The sequence below is a fragment of the Alligator mississippiensis genome, chromosome 10 (genome assembly GCF_030867095.1).
Source record: "Alligator mississippiensis isolate rAllMis1 chromosome 10, rAllMis1, whole genome shotgun sequence".
Lineage (NCBI taxonomy): Eukaryota > Metazoa > Chordata > Crocodylia > Alligatoridae > Alligator > Alligator mississippiensis.
The window spans coordinates 44,133,293-44,160,814 of record NC_081833.1 but is presented as its reverse complement, the minus strand read 5'-3'; the positions used below and the strand labels follow the sequence as shown (position 1 = coordinate 44,160,814).

The following is a 27,522-nucleotide window of genomic DNA, read 5'->3' as shown; positions in this document are numbered from 1 at the left end:
TTTTTCCCCAGGTGCAAGTGGGAAGTACACCTCAGGACCAAAGAATTGTAGGATATATTTCCTGCACTCACTTGCAAGCTCTGGCAGGTACTGTTTGGATTTGCTTTTCATGGTTCTGCTCTCATTGTTTTTTTCATTCTACCCAAGAGTTTTAATACAGGAATGGTGTATTAGCAAAACTCCTTTCCTTCTCCTGCATTGGAAACAGAAGGCCATGTACATTGCAAAGTGATGGAAAAGGAAAACAAAATGCCTGCAAGGGCTAAACATCTTAGATTCTTCAATCACTTCTTGGAGGTAACATATGAGAATGTGGCACACCAATTCAAGTATGGTGAGATCTCAGGACCCGGCCCAATGCAGTGCTAAGCACCTTATGTTGTCTCTTGGGCTCATACATGATCATTGGTACTGAGATAACTCCTAACATTTCTCCTCTGAAGCATATATTTGATGGTGCTTGGGGAGCCAAAGTTGTCAGGTGTTTGTATATTATGCTGTAATTCTCACTGCCGCATAGAGAAGAAAAAATCACTTGTTGGTAACAGTATCATATTTAGATAGGAATTTTCTGTCGGAGTTTGAGACAGAAAAATGCAATTTCTGCAAACATATTTTTCCTGTGGGAACATCTAAATAAAATATTTAGGTTAAAAGTGGGGTGACCCAAAGAGAAATACTTTGTTTAAATGTTTTGTTAAACTCCAGCTGAAACAGTTAATTTTCAGTTTAGCATTAAAGCGACAACAAGATACCATAGGGCTTTATGCCCCATACAGGCCTAGTTTAACCATGATGCAGTCCCTGCACTGAAGAGCTACAGTGAATCATGGGAAACATCATCTAGCCTGGCAAGTATGCCTTGAAAAATGAAGTGGGGCATAAAGTATTTGAATTGCATCTTCCTTGAGGTGCTTCAGTAGCTCACAATTATTTTCTTTCAATCGCAAAATAATCAAAGATGGAAGAAACCCCTAACCATCCTTTCTCCACTTATCTTCTATAGAATAAGCAACATTATTTTAGCAAATACGTTCTTAGTCAACCAGCATGATTATCAACATTCTAAAAGTATTTATGTACAGTAACAGAACAAGTGTCAATAGGATGTATCTATCCAAACTGCAACCTGCAATCATTAAACTATAATATGCAATTAAATATTCATCTTTTAATGAAATAAATATGCATAAACCAAGAATGGGCAGGTTGCTTAAAAGTCAGTTGTTTAAAATATTCTAAAATCCCTTTCTGGCTCTTCTTTTCTTTTCTGCTTAACCCCAGACATGTATGCTTCTATATTTAATTACCTTATTTCCCCTTTTAATCCAGCACCTTTGCTCCCTGCTGGTCAGCAAAGCCCTCCCCAGTCCACAGTGCATATTAAGTGCACAGTAATCCAGAAGAATTTTGTCATTCAGGACTTTGGGATCAAGATTTAGCCAGTATATTTAAAAAATGAATGGAAAGGAGCAGATGTAATTCTTATACCATAAACACAGAAACATTTTTTTTTCTGGAGGAAAGAAATAGGGCTGTGTAAAGCTTCAGGTGCTGATTTTGTTTCAGAGGAGATTCGGCCCGATTCGGTGGCCGAATCTCCAAACCCAGATCAAATCAGGGGACCAATTAAAAGGTCCAAACCAATTCAAAGCTCTCGAAATCGATTCAGAAAAGATTTGGAGAGCTTCAATGATTCAGGCAGTCCCTGCCCGCTGCAGCAGGGAGCTGGAGCCAGACTCAGAGCTGGTAAGTAGGGGGTGGGGGAGGGGAGGCTGGAGGAGGGGACCATGGGTGGACCCCTGCCAGGCCCCATTCCTTGCCTACTCCCCCAGCCCCTCCAACCCAGGCCCTCTGCCCTAACCCACCCCCCCCATGGATGCCCTGCCCAGCCCCAGCTCCCGGTGCTTTAAAAAAAGCCCCCAGTCACTGGGTGCTGCTGGGCAGGGGGGAGATCCCCGCTGCCCCACACTGCCCCAGGCTGCATGGAGGACTCTGCACGAGCACCCTGACCCCCCTCCTCCACTGCCCCAGCTCCCTCCCCCTCACAGTTGCCCCGCCCACCCCAGCTCCGTCCCTTTAAGGAAAAAAACCCCCACCAAAAACACCCCCTGAACTCACCAGCTGCTGCAGCAGCCTCAGGGCCTTGAGGGGCTCATGGCAGAGCCCCCCACATGGTATGGGGCAGCAGGGATCATCCCTCGCCAGGCAGGAACCAGTGAGTCTGGTGTGGGGAGCGTTTGATTTGTTTTTTCTTTCTTAAAGGGCCGGAGCTTGGGTGGGTGGGTCAGCCATGGGAGGGGGCTGAGGGAGCTGGTGGGAGTCAGGGGGGCTCATGCAGAGCCCCCCATGCAGTGTGGGACAGTGGGGGGCAGCAGGGATCGACCCCCCTCCCCCCCCCACCCAGTAGCACCCAGTGAGTCAGGTTTTTTTTTTTTTCAAAGGGCCAGGAGGTGGGGTGGGTGGGGCAGACATTGCCAGGACTGGGAGAGCAGGCAGAAGATGGACCTGTGATTCGGAGATTTGGCAGCAGCCGAATCTCCAAATCAGATTCAGCTGAATCGATTCAAATCACTGAATCGAATCACTGTCCACCATATTGCAGAATCCAAATCTGAAGCGAATACTAGCCACTTCGCACAGGCCTAGAAAGAAGGTTTGGCTGACCTGGATACAAAGGGATCCAAGAAAGTGTTTTCCCCATACTGTTGTTTAATAACTTAGTTTTTCTTCTGTTTGGAATGTTTTCCTTACTTTTTCACATAGATGTTGGGAGTGGAAAATATATTTTTTTGTTGGCAAAGAGCTGGAAAATGCTGATGGGAACCAGTCAGAACAGAGGAACTTGCATTTTTTTCTAACCGGCTTATTGAGAAATAACGACTATACGTTAATTAGTGCAAATCTTCATAGCCTGACTGCTGTCATCCAATCAAGGTGTTTGCATGCTCAGTCTGAACAGTTAATGAGAACTGAAGGCTTGAAGGTGAAGAAATTAAAGTTAGAAGTCAATTTTACTTTCTACCATCCCTGCTCAATGACTGGCTGAGACTGGTCCATCTCAGTGACAGGGGAGCAAGTGGTTCTGGAATGACTGCCACACTGGCATCTTGGAGTTTTAGCAGAGCTTCTATTCTTATGCTTCATTAGCTCATTTCATCATCGGAAGCTACTGATCCTGTGGACCTAGTTGGGCTGGGCCCGGCTAATAAATCCTGCACTGCTGTTGCGACATTGAGGAATCTCTGTAATAGGGTGGATTGACAGCTGTGGAGAAACTGCTAATGGATATGGCTCATATTCATTTCCCAAGAACACTGCATTGGGCTTCCTACAGTCAGGACCATCCCATTTGACTTCCCCTAGTCTGAGTTGCTTTCTTTGTATAGCTGACCACTGGTAGGAAAGATATCCCTGATGATAGAGATGTGTAGAAAAAGAAGGCCCAAGGAGATTTTGAGGGGTGGAAGGAAATGCCTGGTAGAGAACAGAGGTTGCGTCTCTGAGTAGTAGGTTGGAGGAAGTTTAAGGAGACCTGAGTGAAGTCATTAGCCTATGGATGTCACAGGAGAGGGTAATAAAGGAGGAAGAAACTCTCTCCCTCTTGCTTACCACTCTCTACAAGCCTAAATTTCTCCTCTGAAAAAGAGGAAGGTGGCAGAAGAAAACTTTTTCTTCTGACTTCCTCATTAATCTCTCTGGTCATATCCACTAGAATCCTTCCCCACAGGAAAGGGCATGTGTCTTCTATATGAAGTCTAGCCTGCTTCCTTTTACTAGTGTCCATGGGAGACTGGAAAGGTGGGGAGACGCAAATGTGTACAAAATGGTATATGCATTGTTGCCCTCAAGTGGTTTGAATTACAACTGCTACACCTGGCATATGATAAGAAACCTCAAGACTTCAGTTGTCACAATGCTACTTACCAAAGGCATTTAGGACCGTACAATAAAGGCGAGTGTAGAAGCCTTCAAGCTCTAGAAGCACATAACTCCTCCTGTTTTTGAGGTAATTTTCACCTTTCTAACTTGAAGAATATTTTCTTATAATTCTTATAATTAGTTCTTTGAAATCAGAAAGTTGTGTGTTTTTTCTTAAACTGAAATAATAGTAATTAGCTTTTGCTTCTAATATTATCCAGCTAGTCTGCTACCTTTTAGATGCGGGATGATGTTTTGGTTTTCTTGGTGAGTTGTAGATGGGGTTAGCCAGCTCACACTCCTTTCTATGTCCTCAAATTCTAATAAGCAGCCTCAATTTTTAATGAAAATCAATGTTGAAATCTGTGGCTAGACAGGTGAGTCAGTCTGTATTACATAGTTTGGGGTGGCTCCATTATGCATAAACAGATATTTGAAACAGTGGTCGACGCAAACATTTTTCTGTACCAATGTATGCAGCATGTATTTTTTGGTTTGGGTTTATTTATTTATTTTGTTTCTTGTAAATAGCTGTTTTTTCCTGAAATAGGTACTGAATGTCACTAGATGCTGGCTGCAGTTTATTCCATTTGTTGTATTTCTTATTTTCTATGTGGCTATGTCTTAATTGTAGGGCTCTTACAAACAATTCATTTGCTAACTGTTCCCATTAGCCTTTTGAAGTGTAAGTCTATACTGACTTGCAGTAGGGAGGGAGGAGTATTTCTAAAAAATACACTGGATTGGATTTATGTAAAGCTGAGTGCTGAAGGTGGTCTGCAGGATTTTCATATGTGCCATGTATATCTATGACTTCTTCAGTAAAGATTTTAGTACTAACTGGGCACATCTACATGTGCAAGTAGTGCAACACAATGAACTACAGCACAGTTCACGCTGGAGTTTATTGTTCCTGGGTACTGTGCTTATATGTGTACTCAGGACCGCAACATGTTGAGCCGGGTTAGAGCAGCCCTGGCTGGCAGGAGGTCTAAGCCCTTCCCAGAGCTGCTCCAGCGCACAGGTCCCGGGGCTTGGACTGGGACAGGGCAGGGACACTCTGTACCTCACCAACCTAGGCCAGGAATGCAGAGTATGCTCCTGGCACCACCTCCCCCCTGGCGTCTCACCAGCCCTGCTCTCCCAACCTGCCTCTGCCCTGCCTGGGGCAAACCCCTCCACCCTAACCCCAGACAAAGCTCAGAGACCCCCATGCCTCCATGAGGTGAGGCAACCCCACAGAGCCAGAGCCCAACTGGGCTGCAGGGTGAGCATGCCTCCCTTTACTGACTGCTTGAAGCTCACAGATGTCTGTGGCTGACAAATGATGATGCAGTGGGGGGAGACGTGGTTGCCAAACAACCAGTCAGGATGATCTGGCTGCTCAGCTGTGGACAGCTGTGTCTGGCAGCCTTGGCACACTGCTGGGAGGCATGCAGGATCACCCCTGCTGGCCTCTGCCAGTGCAGGCATCCTGCATGCCCCACCTACCAAAAGGCAAACTTGTGTTCTGTTCACTCTTGGTCTAACCTAGGACACTTAGAATAAAATACATAACTTAGATCGATTCTGCCTCAGGCTTTTTGAATGTCTGTACCTAACCTATACAACTAAGTGTGAACTACTTTATACTTGTAGTATTTCAAGCAGGGCCAGGAATATTGGATAAAGTTGAGATGAGGGAGTTATAATGCTTGATTTCATAGTAGTTTCATAGTAGCTAGGGTCAGGAGGGACCTGAACAGATCATCTAGCCTGACCCCCTGCCACAGGCAGGGATGAATGCTGGGTTCACAAGACCCCAGACAGGTGATCATCTAACCTCTTTTTTAATTTACCCAAGGTAGGGGCGAGGACCACTTCCCTAGGAAGTTGGTTCCAGATTTTGGCCACCCTAACTGTAAAATATTGCCTCCTGATCTCTAACCTAAACCTATTCTGCATCAGCTTATTGCCATTGTTCCTTGTCACCCCAGGTGGTGCTGGGGAGAATAGGGCTCTTCCTATTATCTGATGATCTCCCCTGATGAGTTTGTAGGCACCCACCAGGTCCCCCTTCAGCCTCCTCTTGCCGAGGCTGAATAGGTTCAGGTCCCTCAGTCTCTTCTTGTAGGGCCCGTCTTGCTGCCCTCTCACCAAATGGGTGGCGCTCCTCTGAACTCTCTCCAGGCTGGCCACATTCTTTTTAAAGTGCAGTGCCCAGTACTGGACTCAGTACTCCAATTGCAGCCTGACCAATGTCGCATAGAGGGGGGGGAGTATTACCTCTCTGGACTGGCTTGAGATGCACCTTTGGATGCATGACAAGGTAGGGCTGGCCTTGCTGGTTACGATCTGGCATTGGCAGCTTATGTTCATCTTGGAGTCAATAATGACTCCAAGATCCCTTTCTGCCTCTGTGCTTTCAACAGGGGAACTTCCCAGCCTGTATGTATGCTGTGGATTCCTTCTCCCAAGGTGCAGCACCCTGCATTTATCTACATTGAACCCCATCCTATTCTCATCTGCCCACTTCTGTAGTCTGTCTAAATCTAGTTGCAGCCTCTCTCTCCCTTCAAGTGTGCCCACCTCGCCCCACACCTTAGTGTCATCAGCAAACTTGGACAAGGTGCTTTCAACCCCCTCGTCCAAGTCGCTGATGAAGATGTTAAACAGTACAGGCCCAAGGACTGAGCCCTGGGGGACCCCACTGCTCACATCTCGCCAGATTGAGTACGACCTGTCCACCACTACTCTCTGGGTGCACCCCATCAGCCAGTTTTTTACCCATCCAACTGTGTAGGCATGAATGCCACAGTCACTTAATTTATTAATGAGAATGGGGTGAGAGACATTTTTTCCCTTGTGTCTGTTCATGTGCTTAAGATATTCTTCAAAGTGCTCTGAAATGCAGCTGTAATGTTTATAAAGGAAACTGGTAATGGAAGGGCTGATTGGACTCTACCTTACACATCATGGTCATGGTCATGCAGTGCAGTCTCTCTAGATCCCATCTATAGCTTCTTAAAGTTCAGATGGTGTAGAACACAGTGGTGCTCCTGCTAAGATGACCACAGCGTGTACTTGGGCTTCTGCCTGACAGTCTTGGGGTTGAACTCATACACATTCTACTGCAAATTTCACTTACAAATATTGGCCTATTGTTTCTCAGCAATATCCTGTCATACTGCAGGGCCATCCAGAGCCTGTGTTGTTTTAAGTTAGGCAATAATTTGTATAAAAATAAATGTTCTTATTTGAAATAAACAAGGTTGTTTGCAGAATTTGGCTTTGGGAATCTCTCATTTTAACTTCATTTGTTGGTTGGTTACCTGGCAAGTAGGTACATTTTAATTGCATTTTGCTGAATCCAACCTGACTAACCTTTCTGGTCCTACTGCTGTTTTCTACACCATAAAACTCAGTAGCTTGCCTTTTGCTTTAATTATGAACCTACACATCTTGTTTACTGGATGCCTTCATTCTTTTACACAAAATGTTGTTTTAATTCAGGGAAGGTGATATTCTTTTCTAATAATTTAAAGTTACTTTCAGGAATTAATTTTCTGTGGCTCCACTGAACTTTACTACATTATACTGTTATCGGGGTGAATTTGTTTAAATCGCCAATTATAATCATGGTTTGAATCAGCAAGTAGGAAACCTGGGTTTAAATCATCATTTTAATTTTATTTTGCATTTATACATTTTTGTTTATTGTTAGATTACTATTTTTTTTAATCTTTTAGTCTTCCTAAAAAGGGGGCTAATTCTCATTGGTTGGTATCATCATCAGAATATCTTGATTTCTTTAAAAACAAATATAGCTTTTTAAAATAAATGTACTAAATTGTGATTAAATGATTACATGCTGTGGATTTAATTTAAACCCCTTACATGAAAATAGTAATAAATCTAAAGATCCTTTCCCATGTGTTTTAGTGTGTGTGCTTGATCAGTGTTTTTCACATAATGCGTAAATGAAGCATAAACCAATTTGCAGTGCATAAGACCTGAGAATAAAACTGTTCCTATTCCTTCTGTGATCACAGTCTTGGAAATGAAAAAGTCATTCTGAATGCACCTTTGATAACAGGCACATATGGAGGTCCCCTAGAATATGCAGATATAAAAATGACACATTAAAAATCTTAGCAGGACTAGCAGTACAGATAGGATAAGATGTATGCCTAAGGAGGTTTTTTCCTTAATCCTGAGCTAAGCAGTAGTCGAAGGTATTTCCCTTACCCAGAGAAGAACAGTATCTTTCCTTTCCTTCTCTTTTATGAATATAAACTAATATTATATTGGGACTGTGAAAAATAGGACAATGGAACAAGCTGCCAAGGGAAGTTGTGTAATCTCCTTCATCAGACATACAAAAAACTAGAACTCTTGGTTCCAAAATGATACCTTTTATTAGACCAACTGGAAAATGGCAAGAAAATGGTCCTTTTCTGCAAGCTTTCAGGAGCAAAGTCCCTTCATCAGGCTCTGGGAAAAGTGTAGATGGTACAAGATGGTAAAAAGTCCCTATAGGTAGGAAATAAACTTCATTTTTTGTACAGAGGGAGCTGAGGATGGAAGTCTGTCCCTCTGGGTCCATGAGTGTTTTTGTGAGCTGTGTTGAGTAGCTCTTTGATGTGTTGATCAGGTAGAATTCCTTCCCTGGAGGTGTCAGATGGCTGGCAGGGAGGCAAAAAAAACTTCCTTGTTCTGCAGTGAGTTTAAAATCCAAAATCGGCTAAAATTCCTTCATCAGAGTTTTTTAATACCCTGGATAGGAATCTCTGGAAACATTTAAGAATAGTGAAACCTGCATTTGTATAGAAGTTGGATTAAAAGATCCCCGAGATGCTCTTCGGCCCTATAACTGATTGTATTACCGTATGTGGTTGTGAAAAAGTAAGAAAATGTATTTAAGTGCAAGTAACAAAGAATAACCATCTGCATCTGTATGATCAGTAAATGCCGTGTGTTCTCAGCATACCTGTAACATGTTTTAGTCTCACACTTTCATCTATCTGCTTTCTACAAGCTATTAAATAATATAAAACACACAAATAACTGAGCTATTTAATCAGAACAAATGATTCTGAGCATACATCTCAGCTTGTATCCTAAACCTAATGTTATAAACCTAAGTTTATTTCATTTTAAAGGGGAAAATGTTGCTCTTTGACATGTATATCATTTGGAGTCTGAACATGAACCTAATGGAGCATAATAGTTTATGAGTGCCATGCACATCTTATTTTATATGTTGAAAACAAAACAAAGCAAACAGAGAAGAAAAATACAGGAACCAATTAGTTTTGGAACAGGTATTATCTTGCTTTCCCATGTCAGACTTTTACTGGCTCTACTGAAATAATTAAAGTATCAAAATTTATCCCTGATTTAGTGTCAGTTAGTCTGCTTGAAATTAAATTTGTTTAGTCATTATGATTAAAATATGGCTGTGTTTTTTGTCATGTTAGAAAGCCTAACAAACTTTCTATCAAAATCTCTATGCTTTTTTTTCCATCCTACTCTTTATTTATGGGAGGATCTCAAAAATCTTTCAAATCTCTCACTTTTGAAATGTTGCCTACTTAAAAATGTCCCACTCAAATTTTTGCATATAGATCCTTTTTTACTGTTTCTCCAGATCTCTAGAGAAAGCTTTGGCAGCTAAAAACAGCTGTATTTTCTTTAACTGTAGGAAATATTGTGGTCAGACATGAAATTGACAAATTATCCAGAGATGCTCACTTGAGGTAGAAGCTCAGCTTCATAAAAATATATATAAAATATATCATAAAATATATATATTTTACAAGAGGCAAAGACTTTTTTGGGTGATATCTTCTACTGGACCAACTGCTTTTTTTTTTGAGTACCCTAGTTCATGGATCCACTTCCCATCCCCACACAAACAGGATTTCTAGTGAAATGTTGAATGCGTGGAATCTTGAGGCAGCCTGGGGAGCCAGTGTTATAAAACAATACATTTTGTGAAAAAAATGGAATCTTAGACTAGGTTCTCAAAATGAAGGACATTAATGTCAGTACCTCTGTAACATTCCCTTACCTCACAGAAGCGTAATGGACATTAAAGCTAAGTAAGACTGTCAAAAACCTGAGGCTGAATAGATTCAATCTTTGCAGGTTAGTCTAAGCTGTGTACTGATTGAACCAATAAGCAAGTGAACAGACATTCACTTCTGATTCTAGAACTGCAGCCACATGCCTGGAGTGGCCCATGTCACAAGCCAGAAGTACTAGAGCATGCCTCTCTGCTCGACTAAAACAGACAGCTTGGGCCAAGGCTAGCCTGTCCACCCTACAAGGTGGGCTTTGCAGGGGAAGTGCATCATCCTGGGATGCTAGGGGACTATGAGTTAACTTGAATCTGGAGGGGACAGGAGTTCAATAAGCTGATTTAACCTCAATCAGCTAAGTGTAATACTACATCCATCCAGGTTTATTTTAAACTAGTTTTGGTTATTTTGAAAGTAGTTTATATGAAAGTGCCCTGAACTTCTGTTGTGTTACAGATTTGAACCAGTTTCCGATCATTTATACCAGTTTGTGTGTAATTTCTGCCCCTAGCCTAATTCATTTGTGCTTGTGAAGCATTCCGCTGCTTCAGTGATGAGAACCATAGTAAAGCTCCTGTGCGGGTTAACAGTACCAGGCATTTTATATATAGATAACAATATTTCCATGCCCCTTGTTTTTTAAATACCCACCTTGAATTGGGAGAAGAATGATAGTGCAAAGATTTGCTTTTTGATGAAAGAAAAAGAGGATGGAGTTATTTTGTGCCTTTTTTATCTCACTTTTGTGTGGGCATGTGCTGCTATGGTGCCATTGTTACTGCACCATCATTTAGTACTTCCTTCTGGAAGTACTAAAAGACGGTGCAGTAACAATCTTTACTGTGCCATGCATGCCACATATGGTTATTTTTAGGCACTATATCGTTGCAGTAGTAGTTGTGTTATAATGGAGGAGCACATCACTATGGTAACACGGCTGCGCTGTTACGGGTTTTGCCTGCAGACACTATGTTGACATAGCGTATTGCTACGGCAATGTAGCATCATGTATAGATACGTCTTGTATACATATGTTGCTTTTAGGCCCTGATCCTCAAATATTTAGAAACCATCGGGAGTCGGGTCCAACTCCTCAAAATGTTTAGTATCTAAGTCCCTAATCATATCTATTAAGTACAGAACAGCCAGGCAGCATTTTGAGTATATACTTATAGAAGGTATTTTAATCATAGTGATCCCTTTTTACTCTAGCCATTTCACTTTGTCCTTTATCTAGGAGACACTACTGTTCGATGTGAGCAACTGGATCTGCTTCAAGATTGGCTGGCTGACTTCCGAAAATCTACCTCCTCCTCCAGCACAGCCAATCCAGAGGAGCTGGTAGCTTTTGATGTGATCTGTGGGGATCTGAACTTTGACAACTGTTCATCTGGTGAGACAAGCTTTTTACATATTCCTCTTGCAAATGTAGCATTACAGTGAGGTATTGACATTTCCAAATATTTTCCTTTACTTCTTTATGGCAGCATGATGCAATTATGCAAGGATTTTGCAACCACATTCACATAAGAATACAATGCTATAAAAATCTTTAAAATGGGAGTACTTTTGTGAAGCTGGACTAGGTTAACCCAACATTTATAAGAATTGCCTAGTTATAAAACAGAGGAGAGATTTCTCTAAGGCACAAAGAGCAGTATTTCCCATTGTACCTTAAATCTCCCTTTCAGTCTAGAACAAGCTGGTTAAATCTCCCTCTCTCTAGAACAAGCTGACAGGTGGGCCTCTATCTGCTCTCCATTTTACTGTCACTGTAGCATCTTTGCTCCCTTTGCTTCCAGGGCCTAATCTATATCAAAGGTAGAAATTACAGGGCTCCTTCTCTAAAAAATGTATGGGATAATGTGCAAAGCACAGAAGTTAGGTATCTGTTCACTTGCCATTCCCTGCCCCTGTCTATACAAGATGCTATATGACTACTGCACAGTCATGTGGCATGGCAGCATCCATGATGTAATACTACTGCACAGTAGTCATGGGCTACTGCGCAGTCAGTATCATGAAAAAGGTGCTGAGTTACTTTACAGTCATTTACTACTTGTTCATACAAGTACTAAATGACTGTGTGGTAGTGACTGCACAGTCAGCATCTTATGTAGACACAGTCCCTGACAACGTCATAGATTTCATAGATGTTAGGGCTGGAAGGGACCTCAAAGATCATCAAGTCCAGCCCCCTGCCCTGGGGGCAGGAAGTCAGCTGGGGTCAAAGGATCCCAGCAAGATAAGCATCCAAGCGCTTCTTGAATGAGTGCAGAGTAGGTGCCTGCACCACTTCTGGAGGGAGTCTATTCCAATGACAGACAGTACATGCGAATTTAAACTACTGCATTCAGATTGGGATCTAAAATTTAGAATTATTAGGATTAAAAGGTCAGTTACACTGGACTAGTTTAGATACTGTGGTGTTCACTAGAAGGTCATCACTGCCAATGTGGCTAAGTGTGCCAGCTTTGTCAAAGAAAAAATATACTTCCTTCTAAGTCCAAAACAACTAGTATCCTCCTATGTTTTGTGAATGGGTTTTCGTTTGAGACTGTTGATGAGAGGAAGTAGTCTCATCAGCAGTGAAAGGTGAATTGATAGGGTTGGACAGATGCTTGGTCAAATGAAAAATTAAAAACATTTACCACCACTACATTACTTGGTCTTATCTCATTATGTTTATGTATTCCAAGACTTGACAGACAGAATTCATATGGGATGGATAACTTACTATACTTAGATTTGGATCAGATATTCATGGTCAATTTAGTTGTTATTGTATATCCAATCCCAACTGAGTTCAAGCAAAGAAGTATTTATGACAGGCACATTTGAGCTGGCAGGCATGCTATGACTCTCAGGCTTCTGAAATTATTCATTTAGTGCTCCAGAAATGAAAGAATAAGATTTACTAACCAGAGTGTTTACTATCAAAACAGAAATTTTGAGTTAACACAGGAAGACTGCTAGCCTTTGAAATGAAATGAATTATTTGTGGTCAGCTGGTGAGACCCCATTGGAAATGAGACACTTGGAAAAAGGCTTAGTCTGAAACAGTTGATGATTCAGCAATGAGGAGGAAGCTCCAGATCTAAGGACAGACATTCAAAAAGTCTGAGCCTGAATTGATTCAATCTTTGCAGGTTAGTGTAACCTAACTAGGCTAAATCAGTTTGTAAGTGTACAGACATCCCAGACATGCAGGCACATGCATGGGTGTGCTACAGCAGCACTCCCTTCCCTTGCACAGTATTGAGCTGAGGGGGTCATGGCCAGGCCCCAGCAGGACACTCTGATTAGCCCAGCAGGGAATTGATAACAGTGTTTATCCCCCCTAACTCAGTGTTTATTACCACATTAAGAAAACAACAGAGGGACATTACTAGCTACCTGTTGATTCTGCTTTTGTCCTGTCTGCCACAGCATTAACTGTAGCCAGCATGTGGTCTGCTAGCTAATAAATAGACACCTCTCAGCAAGGCAGAGGGGAGTGGGGAAATCCTGCTTAGCAGGGAGTGGTGAAGGGGGTGGGGGGAGCAGCCTGCAGTCTCTGCCAACCTCCAGCAAGGGAGCAGAGGGGAGGGGCCAACTCTGCTGTGGAGCAGAGAGCCCCACCCAGCCCAGAGAGCATGCCAGGATGCTGGGGGTGTCTGGTTTAACTTAAACCAGCAAGGGGTCTGGAGACAGACATTGCATAAACCAGTTTGACCCAGATCAGTTAAGCCTGATACTACATTCAACCAGGTTTCTAAAACTGGTTTCAGCCATTTTGAAACTGGTTTATGTGTACTGAACATCTGTTCTGTAACAGGTTTAAACCAGTTTCTGATTACTTAAACCAGTTTATGTGTAATGTCTATCCGTAGCCCAGGTGTTCAGAATGCAACTCATAAATAAAGGATGAAAAGGATGACCGCCTGCTAATGACCATGTTCTTCAAACTGGTAAAGGATAACGTATCAAGAGGAAGTTGTTAGGCAATGGAGAATTATACTATAGAGATTTGAAAGATAATAAGAGATAATAAGATACCATAGTGGAGAGTTAAAAGTACTACACATGAATATTTAGTAGGATCACCAGTGGAACAAAGGAAGGAAGGAACCTTTGGTATTATGATAACTTATGAAATCCATAACTTTTTGCCTTTTATGCACTTCCTTGGCTTGAAAATTGAAATTCAACTGGCTGCTTTCACTTCCTTTTTATAGTCAGCTTCACATGTGTTTTTCATGCAGTAAACTAGAGCTATGCTACAGTGTTTGTACTTACAGCTCTGACCTTTTAAACATTCCCTTACAAATATCTTGGTTAAGTTTTACATGTTTTTAAAGATATCCTACATTTTAAGTCTACAATATGAAATCTTGATATTTACTAATTTTGTATTGTAAAGATTCTGGAAAGTTTTGTTACAGAATTATAAAACTGAATGTTTTGAGAGTTACCAACTTTTTAGAAATTGTAATATAGAAGAAGTTTTGTTTGCTTGCTACAGTGAATATTCAGTTCTTAACCTCTGTTAAAAATCATACCATTAGTCCAGCTATGATGTGCACATTTGTGAGTCATTATGTGCTTTGGGTCATTTCCAGCAGGTTGGCCATCCCTCAGCACTAGAGAGTTATCATACTTCTAACATCAATACAGTGAATTCTCACTTATCAAGAATTTACTATAAGGCTATCTTTTAATGTCAGGCTGTTGTAGGCCGAGTCCCTTAGAAATCTATTATATTTTAGAATCTCTTACTATCAGATGCAAAGCTTTCCAATGAGAGGGGCTAGGCCAGGGGCCATATCCATCCTGCCACCTTATCCTATCTGGCCTGCCAGCTGCTGCTAGGAGTCTGAGGAGGCAGAGCCGAGCCCCACACCACTCTGCTCTGCCACATCCATAAACAGCTCATCAAAACTCATTTAGTGGCCCTTCAACCCAAATAATTGTCCACTAGGGCTGTGCAAAACACCATCATTTCATTTCAACATCTATTTCACCATTTCAAATGGACACTGTTTCATTTCAGCATTTTGTTTAATTTCAAAGCACTATCCCGTTTCATTTCATCGAAACTGTTGCGCTGTTTTGACATTTCGCCCATAGGCTATAATGGGGAATCATAAAAATGCCTAAAATGTTGTTATTTGTTGCCTGATTGGGATTCAAATTGCAGGGATGGTAACCCCTTCTGAGGGCATGAAGCCTGCCAAGCTTCAAGGAGATAGGTGCAGGGGTTTCTTGGAGACTGCACCTCAAAATCTTGCAAGCAAAAGTCGCAACACTTCCCAACAGCAGCAGCCTCCTGTCATCCAGCACACAGATCCAGGGGCTCACACCCCCTGGGAGGGCTGCAGGGCTGTGCCAGACTCCTCCAGGGGTGTGGGCCCCTGGATCTGCACCAGATGACAAAAGGCTGCCACTACTGCCTTGGACCGGTGCTGGGCACAACCTGCAACCAGCGCTGGGGAAGACTGATGCTGCTGCTGGCCCCAGGCAGCCTCCTATCATCTGGATGCAAAATCCAGGGGCCTACACCCCCAGGAAGGCTGCGGGTCTGTGCCGAACTCCTCCCAGGGGTGCAGACCCCCGGATTTGCACTGGATGACAGAAGGCTGCCGCTGCTGCCTGGGACCAGTGCTGGGCACAGCCTGCACCCATTGCTGGGCTCCATGGAACTCAGTCTGCGGGCAGGAGGTGGAGCACGGCCATGGCTTTGCCTGCCTCCCACCGCTGGGCTCCACTCCAAGCGGCTCCACAGCCCCATGGAGCTCAGCCCAGTGGCGGGAGGCAAAGCACAGCCCCAGCTCTCCCTGCCACCTACCGCTGGGCTACACTCCATGGGGCTGGCAGAGCCAATCAGAGCACAGCCCTGGCTTTGCCCACCTCCCGCCAGCAGCCCCATGGAGCGCAGCCTGGCAGCAGGAGGCAGGGAGTCAGGGCTGTGCTCCACCTCCCACCGCTGGGCTGAGCCCCATGGGGCTGCAGAGCCACTCAAAACACAGCCCAGTGGTGGGAGGCGGGCAGAGCCGGGGCTGTGCTCCACCTCCCGCTGCCAAGCTGAGCTCCATGGGGCTGGTGGAGCCAATTAGAGCACAGCTTGGCAGCAGGAGGTGGACAGAGCCAGGGATGCGCTCCAATTGGTTTCGCCCGCCCCGTGGAGCACAGCCCGGCAGCAGGAGGCAGGCAGAGCTGGGGCTACATTCTGCCTCCTGCTGCCAGGCTGAGCTCCATGGGGCTGACAAAGCCAATTGGAGTACAGTTCAATGGCAAGAGGTGGGCAGAGCTGGGACTACAATCTGATTAGCTCCGCCAGCCCCACGGAGCGCAGCCCAGCAGTGGGAGGTGGGGAGAGCTGGGGCTGCACTCCCTGCCGGGCTGGGCTGTATGGGGCTGCAGAGCCACTCAGAGCACAGCCCTGGCTCTCCCCTGAGTCCCACCACCGGGCTGCTTCAAAACTCGAAATGTTTAGAAACTTTCGATACATTTTGAGTACGCTCGTTTCGTTTCAAAGCTGTTTCAATGCTTTTTGTTTCATTTTGATTTCAATGTTTTGAGCTCAAAACATGTCGAAACAGCTTCGAAATGAAACACTTGGCAAAATTTCACACAGCCCTATTGTTCACCCCTGGGCTAGGCTTTATCCATCATCCATGACTTGTAACTCCTGTTACATGGCAGTGAATTAACTAACCTAGGATTTTATTCTGTTCTGTGGTTTTTCAGATGAAGGTTTGTACGTATATAAAACCCTAAGCAAGCAAAATCTGGTACTTAGGTATAAACATCTGAACAAATCAATAGCGTTTTCAGACAGGAGGAGGAAAACTCTGGAATCTCAATAATAAGGCAAGTGAGGTGATATGGATACAGTACCTGAAGGACAGACATCAGTTTATAGCTGTACAATAATCCACACAGCGGAACCCAGGAATGGGATCTTTAGTTCTATAGCAAAAAATATAAATGATACAATCACATATAGCTATCTTGCTCACATATACCTTACAGCTGTCTTGAAAGCGATGGACAGTTGATGCTAATGTGCTTCCAGACTGACATTTGTATTTTTCCCTGCCTCTAACCCCTTTTAGTTGGAATTAGGGCTGGGACAAAGGGTAAATCTTAGATGTTGATGGTTAAACTCTGGTTAGATTTCATATGGGATAATTTCCTGCTATGACTTGATTTGCTACCAGTCCCATGTCACTCCTGTTATTCTACTGCCATTTAACAATTCCTGACAATAGAAGCCTGCCTTTTGCAAACTTGGTAAAAATGGAATTGATCCCCTGTAGAAGAAGACTTGATGCTGAACGGCATCCTGCATGTGTGATGTGTTGAGCTCAACCTTAAAGAGTTTTTATTTCTGACTTAGAAAGAGACCATTTTTGTGGATATCGTTGCCTTGACAATAGACGAAGCACAGGAACTTGTGAATGTTCCAGGGTTCCCTATATGGAATTTGAAAAGTTCATAACAAATTGTAAAGTTTTAAAAGGTGGAAGTACTATAAAGAGGAAAATTAATGAGGCATAGCCATTATGAAGGTTTAAAAAGTGTATTGGATTTACAATACTGCTGATATTTTCAGTGTAAGTGTCTGATCCTGCAACCACTCTTGAGGGCAGTGGTCACTACCAGAAATAGTAGATTCTGAATTAGAACTCACCTAAACTGCTTGCCTAAAGCACTAATTTGTTTCTTTATACTATGGTTTGTTGCTATTCTAAATAGTTCTGCTGGTATATATTTGCCATTGGGCTCAAAATGCATGGAGAATAGTTGGTAACAATTAGGCAGAAATTAAGTTGACAACACAGGTGGCATATCTGAATGTGTTTTGGAATACTTCAGTACTCTAATTACCACCAATAACAATAAAATACTATTTATCTCTTTCACTCAATTATTATGTAATATGCTTAGTAAATTCTACATCTTGTGAAACAACTGAAGCACAAATTTATATCCTCAGTGGACTTATTGCAAATAATTATGTACATACAAACCTCACCATAAGTATTGCCATTATAAAGTTAATTGGTCTCTGTGACAAAGTGGTCTGTCCCCTTAAAAAGGGACAGCCAGCCCTGTTAAGGATGGTCAGCTGTGGAGCATTCTGATAATGAGGGAATGTCCCACTGGGAGCTTTAAAAGCTCTCAAGAAAGAGAGCAGAGGAGCAAAGCCAATTTGAAAAGTGGCTCTTCTCCTAGTGTCTGGAGAAGACAGAATTTTGGTTTGTTTTGTTGTACATTGACACTTGTGTTGTAGAAAATAAAACTACCTGAGAAATTAATGAAGGTACTAACTCTCCTTCAGTAGGCAGCAGGATAAGTGACCTATTTCCATTCTCTTTCTCACTGCCTAAAATATACCCTCTGTATAATGGTGTAAAAATACTACAAATAGTGGTGGCAATTCAGGCCTATTGAGGCTAAGAGGATATTATTCACTTTTATTTATAAAACTACCAGAAGACACCAGTGAGATCAGTTCTCTGTTGTACTGGGTGTTATACAAATGCATAGTAAAAGTCAGGGTTAGATTTAAAAAAAAAAGATATATTTAGGTACTAAGAAGGCAGGAAAGCCTAGTAGGATTTTCAAAAGTGCATAGCTCCTAACTTTCAGTAAGTACTTCTGTATCTACTCTACTCCCTGCTTCAAAGGCATTTGGATCCAAATTAAGACAAGGACCAATAAGTAAGCATAAAAACAAAGTAAGTGAAGGTAGTTTGAAATGCCAGAAGTAACAGTGACAGAAAAATGGAGTGTGTACATTTCCATTTATCACAGTATATTACTTTAAGGATTTTAAACATCTAATCAATGTTAACTCTAAGAACAGTTCCAGCTGATATAGGATCTTTCACCTTTTAGTAACTAGCACAATTCTAGACTGTGTCATTGTTGCTCTAGACTTCTTGTTTCTTGTCTGTACAGTGAGCCAGATTAAATGAATTGCAGGTTCAGTAACTGAATACTCCCCACCACCACAGTTGGAAAGGCCTGCTGTGTTGCTTGGCAGTCTGATAGAGGCTAAACATAGAATGGTCTAAACACTTGTCCTGCCAAGCCAGGATTGATGCAAATTAACCAGGCAGTGTGAGACTCCTACTGTACCATTTCAAAGGATCTGACCTGCTTTGAAAACAAAGGGGGCATTAACTTACCACTATGCGCAGTAGTAAACTACAACTGATTCAAAAAGGGGGGCATTTAAGAAAACCTCTAGTCAAAAGTGAACTCCTATAGTTCATTCCTTGTTGACAAGAATTTTTTAGCTTAAATGTTTTTTGTCATAAAATAGCAATTGCTTGAAATGAAAAGTTCACACAGGAGCATGCCAGTTTCGACAGATCATCTGTCAGCCACAACACAGGGGGTTCTGCTTTTTCTTTTAATGAACTGCAGATTGTTACTAATATCTTAAAAACAAAATTAGTATCAGAATCCCCATTAAATTAGTGCTGCTGGAGGCATGGCCAGAAAAGTTGCTACAGAGTGACAGGAGGAACTCCTAATATTAAATGCAACACTAGACTGGAGAGTTAAACTTGCCTTTTACATGGCAGCAATATACACTAGCGTTTCTACTGTGACTACAGACTTTGTAATAGATTTGTCTTTCTTTGAATTTGTTCTTTCCTTGCAGAGGACAAGTTGGAGCAGCAGCATTCCCTGTTTACACGGTACAAGGACCCATGCAGACTTGGTCCTGGGGAGGAAAAACCATGGGCAATTGGTAAGGCTTTTGTCCTATCAGTGGTGAACCTATTTTAACCTTCGTTGCAATGCAGCACCAGTGTTTGGTAGCATGTGGCGCATCAAATAATTTAGTAGCAATTAAATATGTGCAAGCTGCAGTTTTCAGTTACTATCTCCAACAAAAATGTATATATTTTCATAGTTTCATAAATTGTAAGGCCGGAAGGGACCTCAGAAGATCATCGGGTCCAGCCCCATGTATCAAGCAGGAAAGATAACTGGGAGTCAGGTGACCCCAGCAAGGTGACTGTCTAGTCTCCTCTTGAAGATTTCCAGGGTAGGTGATTGCACCACCTCTGGAGGGAGCTTATTTCAGTCTGGACACTCTGACTGTGAAGAAGTTTTTGCTAATGTTGAGCCTGAATCAATCTTCGAGGAGTTTGTGCCCATTACTCCTGGTTTTCCACTTGGGTGCCCTGGTAAACAGTTGCTCACTGAGCCCTTGATGTACTCCCCTAGTGTAGTGGTAAGTTGCTACCAGGTCCCCTCTTAGCCCTCTTTTCCTCAGGCTGGAGAGTCCCAGATCCCTCAGCCTTTCCTCGTATGGCTTGCCTTTTAAGGAGCTGATCATACAGATGGCTCTTCTTTGGACTCTCTCAACCTTGTCCATGTCCTTGTTAAAGTGTGGTGCCCAGAACTGGATGCAGTACTCCAGCTACAGTCTCACCAATACTGAGTAGAGTGGAAGAATCACCTCCTTGGTTTTGCATCGATTGATGAATACCAGAGTATTATTTGCCCTATTGGCTGCAGCATCACGCTGATAGCTCATATTCATACTGTAGGCTATTATTACCCCCAGGTCCCTTTCATTCATGGTGCTAGTCAGTTTAGTGCCGCCAAGCCAGTAGATGTGTTGGGGGTTGCTTGTCCCAAGGTGGAGCACTTTACATTTTATCAACGTTGAACTTCATCAGATTCCAATCTGCCCAACTTGCTAGCCTATCTAGGTCTGCCTGTATCTGTTGCCTATCTTCAAGCGTGACCAGGCTCCCCCATAACTTGGTGTCATCCACGAACTTGGCCAGTGAGCTCTTCACCCCCACATCCAAATCATTAATAAAGATGTTGAAAAGTACTGGACCAATCACCGATCCCTGTGGGACACTGCTGCCCACTTCATGCCAGGATGACACAGATCCGTTCACGATGACTCTCTGGGTCCTATCCTGCAGCCAATTTCTCACCCACCTGACTGTCTGGGAGTTAAGTCCACAATCCTCCAATTTTCTCACAAGGACATCATGGACTAAATCGAAGACCTTTTGGAAGTCTAGGTATACAATGTCAACCTGCTCTCTTGTGTCCAGGTGGCAAGTTACCTGGTCATAGAAGATGAGGTTGATAAGGCAAGACCTGACCATGACAAAGCCATGCTGGCTGTCATTCAGAATCTTACCTTCTGCAAGCTTATCACAAATAGACTCCTTGATGAACTTTTCTAGGCTTTTCCCTAGGATAGAAGTTAGGCTGATTGCCCTATAGTTACCTGGATTCTCCCTCCTGCCCTTCTTGTGGATGTGTATAACATTGGCCCTCTTCCAGTCCTCAGGGACTTCCCCAAAGAGCCATGAGTTGTGGAAAAGTTTAACCGGGGGTTTCTCAATGACTTCAGCCAGCTCCTTCAGCACTCTTGGATGAAATCATCTGGTCCCGCTGACTTGTATACATCCAATTTTATTAACTGGCCATACACCAATTCTATGGCAATAGTAGGAAGGCAATTATTCCTACCATGCTCATCCTGTACTCTACCTGGCATGGTTTTCCTCTTGGTCTAGTGAAAAACCAAGGGAAAGCAGTCATTCAGCAGTTCAGCTTTCTCCTGGGTAACCGAGTAACTGAGTTGAGTAACTGAGTAACAGTTTTCTCCTGGGTAACCTGGGTAATTGAGTTGCTGAGTAATGGCCCCACACCCCCATTTGTTCTCCTCCTGTTCCCTATGTAGCTGAGGAAGGACTTCTTGTTGTCCTTGATTCCCATTGCTAATCTAAGTTTGGTCACCACTCTAACCTGTCTTATCTGTTCCCTGCAAATTCAGGCCATCATGGAATAGTCCTCCTTGGGGCCTGCCTTGAGCTTTCATTGTTTATAAGCCTCTTTCTTAAGAGGACCATGATTTCCCTGTTTAGCCAAGAGGGCTTCCCAGCCCTTCTGTTACCTTTTCTCCCCCATGGGAATGGCCTTCCTTTGTGCTTCAAGGATCATGTCCTTAAGGAACAACCACTCTTCATGCACATCTTTCACCTTCGGTCCCTGGTCCTGCAGCACTTGCCCTACTAGTGACCTAAGCTTGTTGAAATTTGCACTTTTGAAGTCCAAGACTTCAATCCTACTATCTGATTTGCTTGCCCTATGTCAGAAAGTGAACATGATGGTTTCATGGACACTGTTGCTCAGACTTCCCTCTATATTTAAGTTGGTCACCAGATCATCTCCTTTGGCCAGGACCAAGTCCAGCAGAGCATCACCTCTGGTTGGCCCATGCACCTCCTGAGTCAAGAAGACTTCCTCAGCACAGATCAGGAAGGATCGCAACCAATCCAACTTGACCGAGAGTTCCTCCCAGGAGTTGTCTGGATAGTTGTCATGTGCACGTGCAGCCTCAGTCAATTCTTGGGTGAACTTCACATTGAGTTCCTCCCCCTCGTTTGGTGGTCTGTAGTATACACGTACAGTTAGGTAACTCTCATTGCACGCCCCCCGCAACTTGACCCGCAGGGTTTCAAGCTTCCCATTTTGGGAGCTGATATCAGCCTCCAAGGAGGTGTACTGTTCTTTCACATAGAGAGCAATGACTCCACCTTTCTTCCCCACCCAGTCGCTTCTATGGAAGATGTAGCCCTCTATAGCTACACTCCAGTCATGTGAGGAGTCCCACCAGGTCTCCGTAATCCCTACTAGATCATAATGCACACTGGAGAGTAGGAGGGCTAACTCCTCCTGGTTGTTCCTCATGCTCCTGACATTAATATATAGGCATCCGAGTCCTCCTTCTGAGGCCCCCATCTTCCTGTCCCAATGATGGAGAACTATTCCCTCAGCTCCCACAGAAGTGGCTCTCCCAGTGTCCCTATATACAGGGCTTACTTGTATGTTGGTCCCAGGACATGTTTGAATTTGTATATCCCTGTCCCCCAACAATCTTAGTTTAAAGCCCTGTCCAGAAGATCGGCCATCCTGGCCGGGAACAGGGACTTACCTTTCCTCGTGAGGTGGATGCCATCCCTTCCCAGGAGTCCTCTCCCCTTGAAGTGCATGCTGTGGTCAAGGAATCCAAAGTCTTTTAAGTGACACCAGCATCAGAGTCACTGGTTCACTTCCTCAATGCATCCTTCCCTTCTGGGACCATGGCCTGAAATAGGGAGCACAGAAATAAAGACTACCTGGGCCCCCAACTCCTTGAGCCCAGCCCCCAGAACCCTGTAGTTGCTCATGACCCGGTCTGGATTACTCCTGGCCATGTCGTTAGTTCCCACATGGATGAGGAGCATGGGGTAGTAGTCAGAGGGCTGGATGAGCCTGGGGATCCTCTCCACTACATCTCAGATGTGAGCCCCTGGGAGGCAGCAGACCTCATGAGCTAGGGGGTCTGGCCAGTAGATGGGTCCCTCAGTGCCCTGCTGGAGATAATCCCTGACCACCACCACCTTACACCTCCTCTTGGGAGTGGTAGCAAGCAGCTTACCTTCCTCCTCTTCTGGTGTTACCCCAGAGCCCTGTAGTTGCTCATGACCCAGTCTGGATTACTCCTGGCCATGTCATTAGTTCCCACATAGATGAGGAGCATGGGGTGGTAGACAAGCCATCCTCCTCTTCCGACCTCCTCATGTTTTGGGGAGGGGAGCGTACCTGTTGTGCAGGACCAGAGAGGAGCTGCCATGGCCCTGTGTTTCCTGGAACATGAGGTGACTGTCTTCCAGGTCACTCTGGGTAAACCCCAACATTTCTTAACTGGATTATAAAGGACAAGGCTTACAGTCCCTGAAGAGAGGACAGATATTTCATTAAACCCATATATCACCTTACCCTACTCCAAAAGGAACTGCAAAGTAAGCTTAAAATGATGTCACCTCTAATGCACTTTGATTCACGCCCGTTTGCTATCTTTGTACTTCTGTAAATAACTATACAAGGTGCGAGCAGCAGTAGGTATGCTGATTCAGTCACTTGTTCCTTTCTGTTCACAGGTACCTTGCTAGATCCTGAAGGATTATATGATGATGAAGTGTGCACTCCAGATAATCTACAGAAGTATGCACCCTCTCTCTCTCTCTCTCTCTCTCTCTCTCTCTCTCTCTCTCTCTCTCTCTCTCTCTCTCTCTCTCATCATTTAGTCAATTTCCTGTGGTTCCCAATTCTGGTTTAGTCCAGCGGTTGTCAGTCTTTTTAGACTTAAGCCACCCACTGGAAAATGCTAGCTCTTAACTTTCACTCGTATCTTAACTACAGAAAAATAACAAAGCAATAATTTCAAAGAACTTAGGAAAAACCACAACAGGTTGGCATGTTTTGACACTATGAATTCCTATTTGGAATCTTTGATTTTATCTTGTGAAACTTGTATAGGTGTTTGCACACCTAGTATTGTGCAGCACCCCATGGGACCCTTAAAGGGATCTCAAGGCACCCCATGGTGCGATGTCCTGGTTGAGAATCACCCACACTCCTCCACAGTCCCCCACACATCTCACCCACCATAACCACACCCTCCCACATACACCCCCCTTACCCTCCCCCACAATATACAAGAGTAAGACTGTATTTTGAGCTATTATGCAATTGTCTCTAGATACACTACACAAATGCACATAAATCATTAAACATATTGTTTAAATAACATTAAAATAAGTTACAGTAGATGTTTGTTTTATTTTTTTAGTATATGATTTGTTTTTTTCCCCCAGTTTCAAGATGACAGCACCCTCCTTCCCAACAGTACTTCTGGGGCAAATTGAGGGACTTCCAGTGGCCAAGATCAGGGGTTAGGCATGAGACTTCTAGTCTCAAGATCGTGACCAGGGGGAGTGGCACCTGTCAAGGGGTGAGGCTACTCTTGTGGCCCTCTACGGCACGCCAAAACTTGTTAAGCAGCCTTCCAGCTTAAATATTGCCTGTCCCTACCTTAGCATGCATCTATCACTGGATTGTACTAAGGAGTGCTGAGATGAAGCACAACATGCCCACTCTTCACATGCAAAGTCCCCAGACCAGTGCATATATTGTAATGTAATTTCTAGTGCATGCCTGAGACACAGACATTACTGATATGTGACCAGGGGTGCTCTATGGCTACATTCCTTCCATTTTTAGGTATTGTGTATGTGGACTGTGTGTACCATGCTGTGCTTCACTACAGAGTTCCTCAGCACAGTCTAGAGGCAGTGCAGCTATGCCCTTCGTTTTTAGCAGTTGATTAGCTATTTATTCAAATATCACTTAATCATTAACACCTTGTAATCTGTTTCTGTGCAACCTTACTATAAAATAGAATCAGAAAATCCCAGAAAATAGGGTGGGAAGGGACTTCAGGAGGTCATTTAATCCAACCCTCTGCTCAAAGGAGGACTGTCCCCAACTATACCATCCCACCCAAGGCTTTGTCTAGCCCAGTCTTATAAACCTCAAAGGCAACTCTTAAAACCCTCAACTACCTCTCTGGATAACCTGTTCCAGTGCTTTACTATCCTCCTTGTGAGAAAGTTCTTCCTGATATCTAACCTAAATCTTCCTAATATCTAACCTAATCTAATAACATAAAATAACTCAAGAAGTTTTCAGTGTTATTGAAAGATTAAATTCCAGACTTCCTATCTGCCTGGATGGGTTTTCAGGGCTCTCCACTCCCTTAGAGTGCTCAGCAGTTTCTTCAGCCTGGTCCTCAGTCTGAGAGAGAAACATAAAATCCTGAGTTTTGCTGCCAAGGTTTATAACTGCATTTATTTTTAACTTTTAAAATCCACATTCCATTAGTAATATGTTATTTAAGACTTTTATCTTACAAAGGCATTTTAATTAATTTCTCTGAAGCTGATTCAAACCTGATATACTGTTAAGTGGCTAGATAATCTAAAATTGTATCCTAAGCATGAAGAGGGAAGGTTACTTCCAGCTGCCCAAATTATATCATTAATTTAAGTGGCAAACAAGATCGAGTTTAAAATAGATCCTTGCAGGAATCCTTCAGTAAAATTTGGCAGAGATATGAAACCATCCAATTTAAAATGCATGTTTATGTTGGCTTTAATAGTTTTGGAAAGTGCTCAGATTATCAGACTCCATCACCACTAATTTCCTGCAATTTATTAATAAAATTAAACAATTCACAGTTATTATCTGATTTAGATTAATCAATTAATGTAACGGTGTAGAAATGCCCTTTGTTAAAAAGATAAACTGCTTTCATTCTAGGTACAGCAAGCTTAAACTTTAAACTGATCAGGAGTATATGCTTAGTGCAAATCGGGAACTTTGTGGAAATTTGAAATCTACTAACTAATCTGTCTGTAAATCTGGAACAGGTTAACAAAGTGAATATAGATCTATTACAGCATAGGCCCAAACTTGGAGCAGTGTAAGTTACACAAACTTAAAATCTGAATGGATATTAGCTGTGAGACTGAGCTGATAACTCATGATAAAAAACTTACCTTGAATGTGAAATTTGCTGTGGAGCAGGAGGCCATTTGAATCCTGAAGAAAGGCTGCACCAGGGCAGAATATTTGCTGACTCAGCAGAAGTACTGGATCTATGTATGAGGACCAAATCTCCTTATGCAACATAAAAGGACACCTGAGGAAGAAGCCAAGAGACAGGATTCAGCTCCATGTTTATGTAGATTCCATGACCCCAGTCTCCAGCATTCTGTAGGTGGAAAGGCTTTGGCCTATGATTGAGGCCAGACATTATAATAATAGCAGGTGGGGTATTGGGATGCCTGAAAGAGTAGACCTACATTCGTCTTCTGATTTGTGGGGTGACTCACCCAAACTTTGTGTTGAAAGGTTAAATGTCACCAGTCACAGCTCCCTCACCTCCATGAGTACATCTACACATACAATTATTGTGAAGAAACATACTCTGGAGAAGTTGAGCTGGAGTAAGCAGCTCCTGGGCACATCATCTACATGTGCGCAGCATCTACATGCATACAGCAAATTGAGCCAGGCCCAGCTGGCTGGGCTGGCAGGGTGCAATTTATGCCCCCAATTACTATCTACACGTGTTTCAGCATAATAACGTACTGTGCTGTAGGATAGTACTATCCCTGACACTACTATCCTACAGCGGAGTTAGTTTACCAAGCCCTAATACCAGTGCACATGTAAATGGTGATACTTTACTGCGGAGCTAATTAGTCTACAGTAAAATGCATATGTAGATGTACCCTATGTGTCATTATGTGCTAGTGTTCAGCACAAAAAAACTGATCGCTATTAGAAATGAGCTTGGTTGATTAGCTGGGTTGATTGCTTATACAAAGTTCTCTGATACGTGTAAATTTAAACCTTAATGCGACAGCTTGCAATTAAAACTCCTTTTTCATGAGCACTTGTGTAGGTAACTCACTCAATGAAATGATCACAAAAAGTAAATATAAAAGGGTTGCAAGTATGACTGAAGCATATCCATCTTTTTACTGAAAGATACAACATAGAGAATTTCCAGCCCTGTTCAAATGTTTGCTTTAACAAAATAAACATTGGTTGCTTACTTTCAGGAATGATCCATTTTATCACAACCAGGTTGTTTTACAGTCAGCTC

General features: G+C 43.1%; 1 protein-coding gene across 4 annotated transcripts in view; it reads left to right on the top strand.

Moving 5' to 3' along the window:
• Positions 1-27,522, top strand: part of SMPD3 (sphingomyelin phosphodiesterase 3) — a 263,636-nt gene that overhangs the window by 223,824 nt on the left and 12,290 nt on the right. For all 4 annotated transcript variants that reach the window (XM_019499213.2, XM_019499216.2, XM_059713757.1 and 1 more), the window contains 4 exons: positions 12-87; positions 11,221-11,376; positions 19,645-19,734; positions 23,948-24,011. In XM_019499213.2, coding sequence (XP_019354758.1) covers positions 12-87; positions 11,221-11,376; positions 19,645-19,734; positions 23,948-24,011 — 386 coding nt within the window. The remainder of the gene's footprint in view (positions 1-11; positions 88-11,220; positions 11,377-19,644; positions 19,735-23,947; positions 24,012-27,522) is intronic.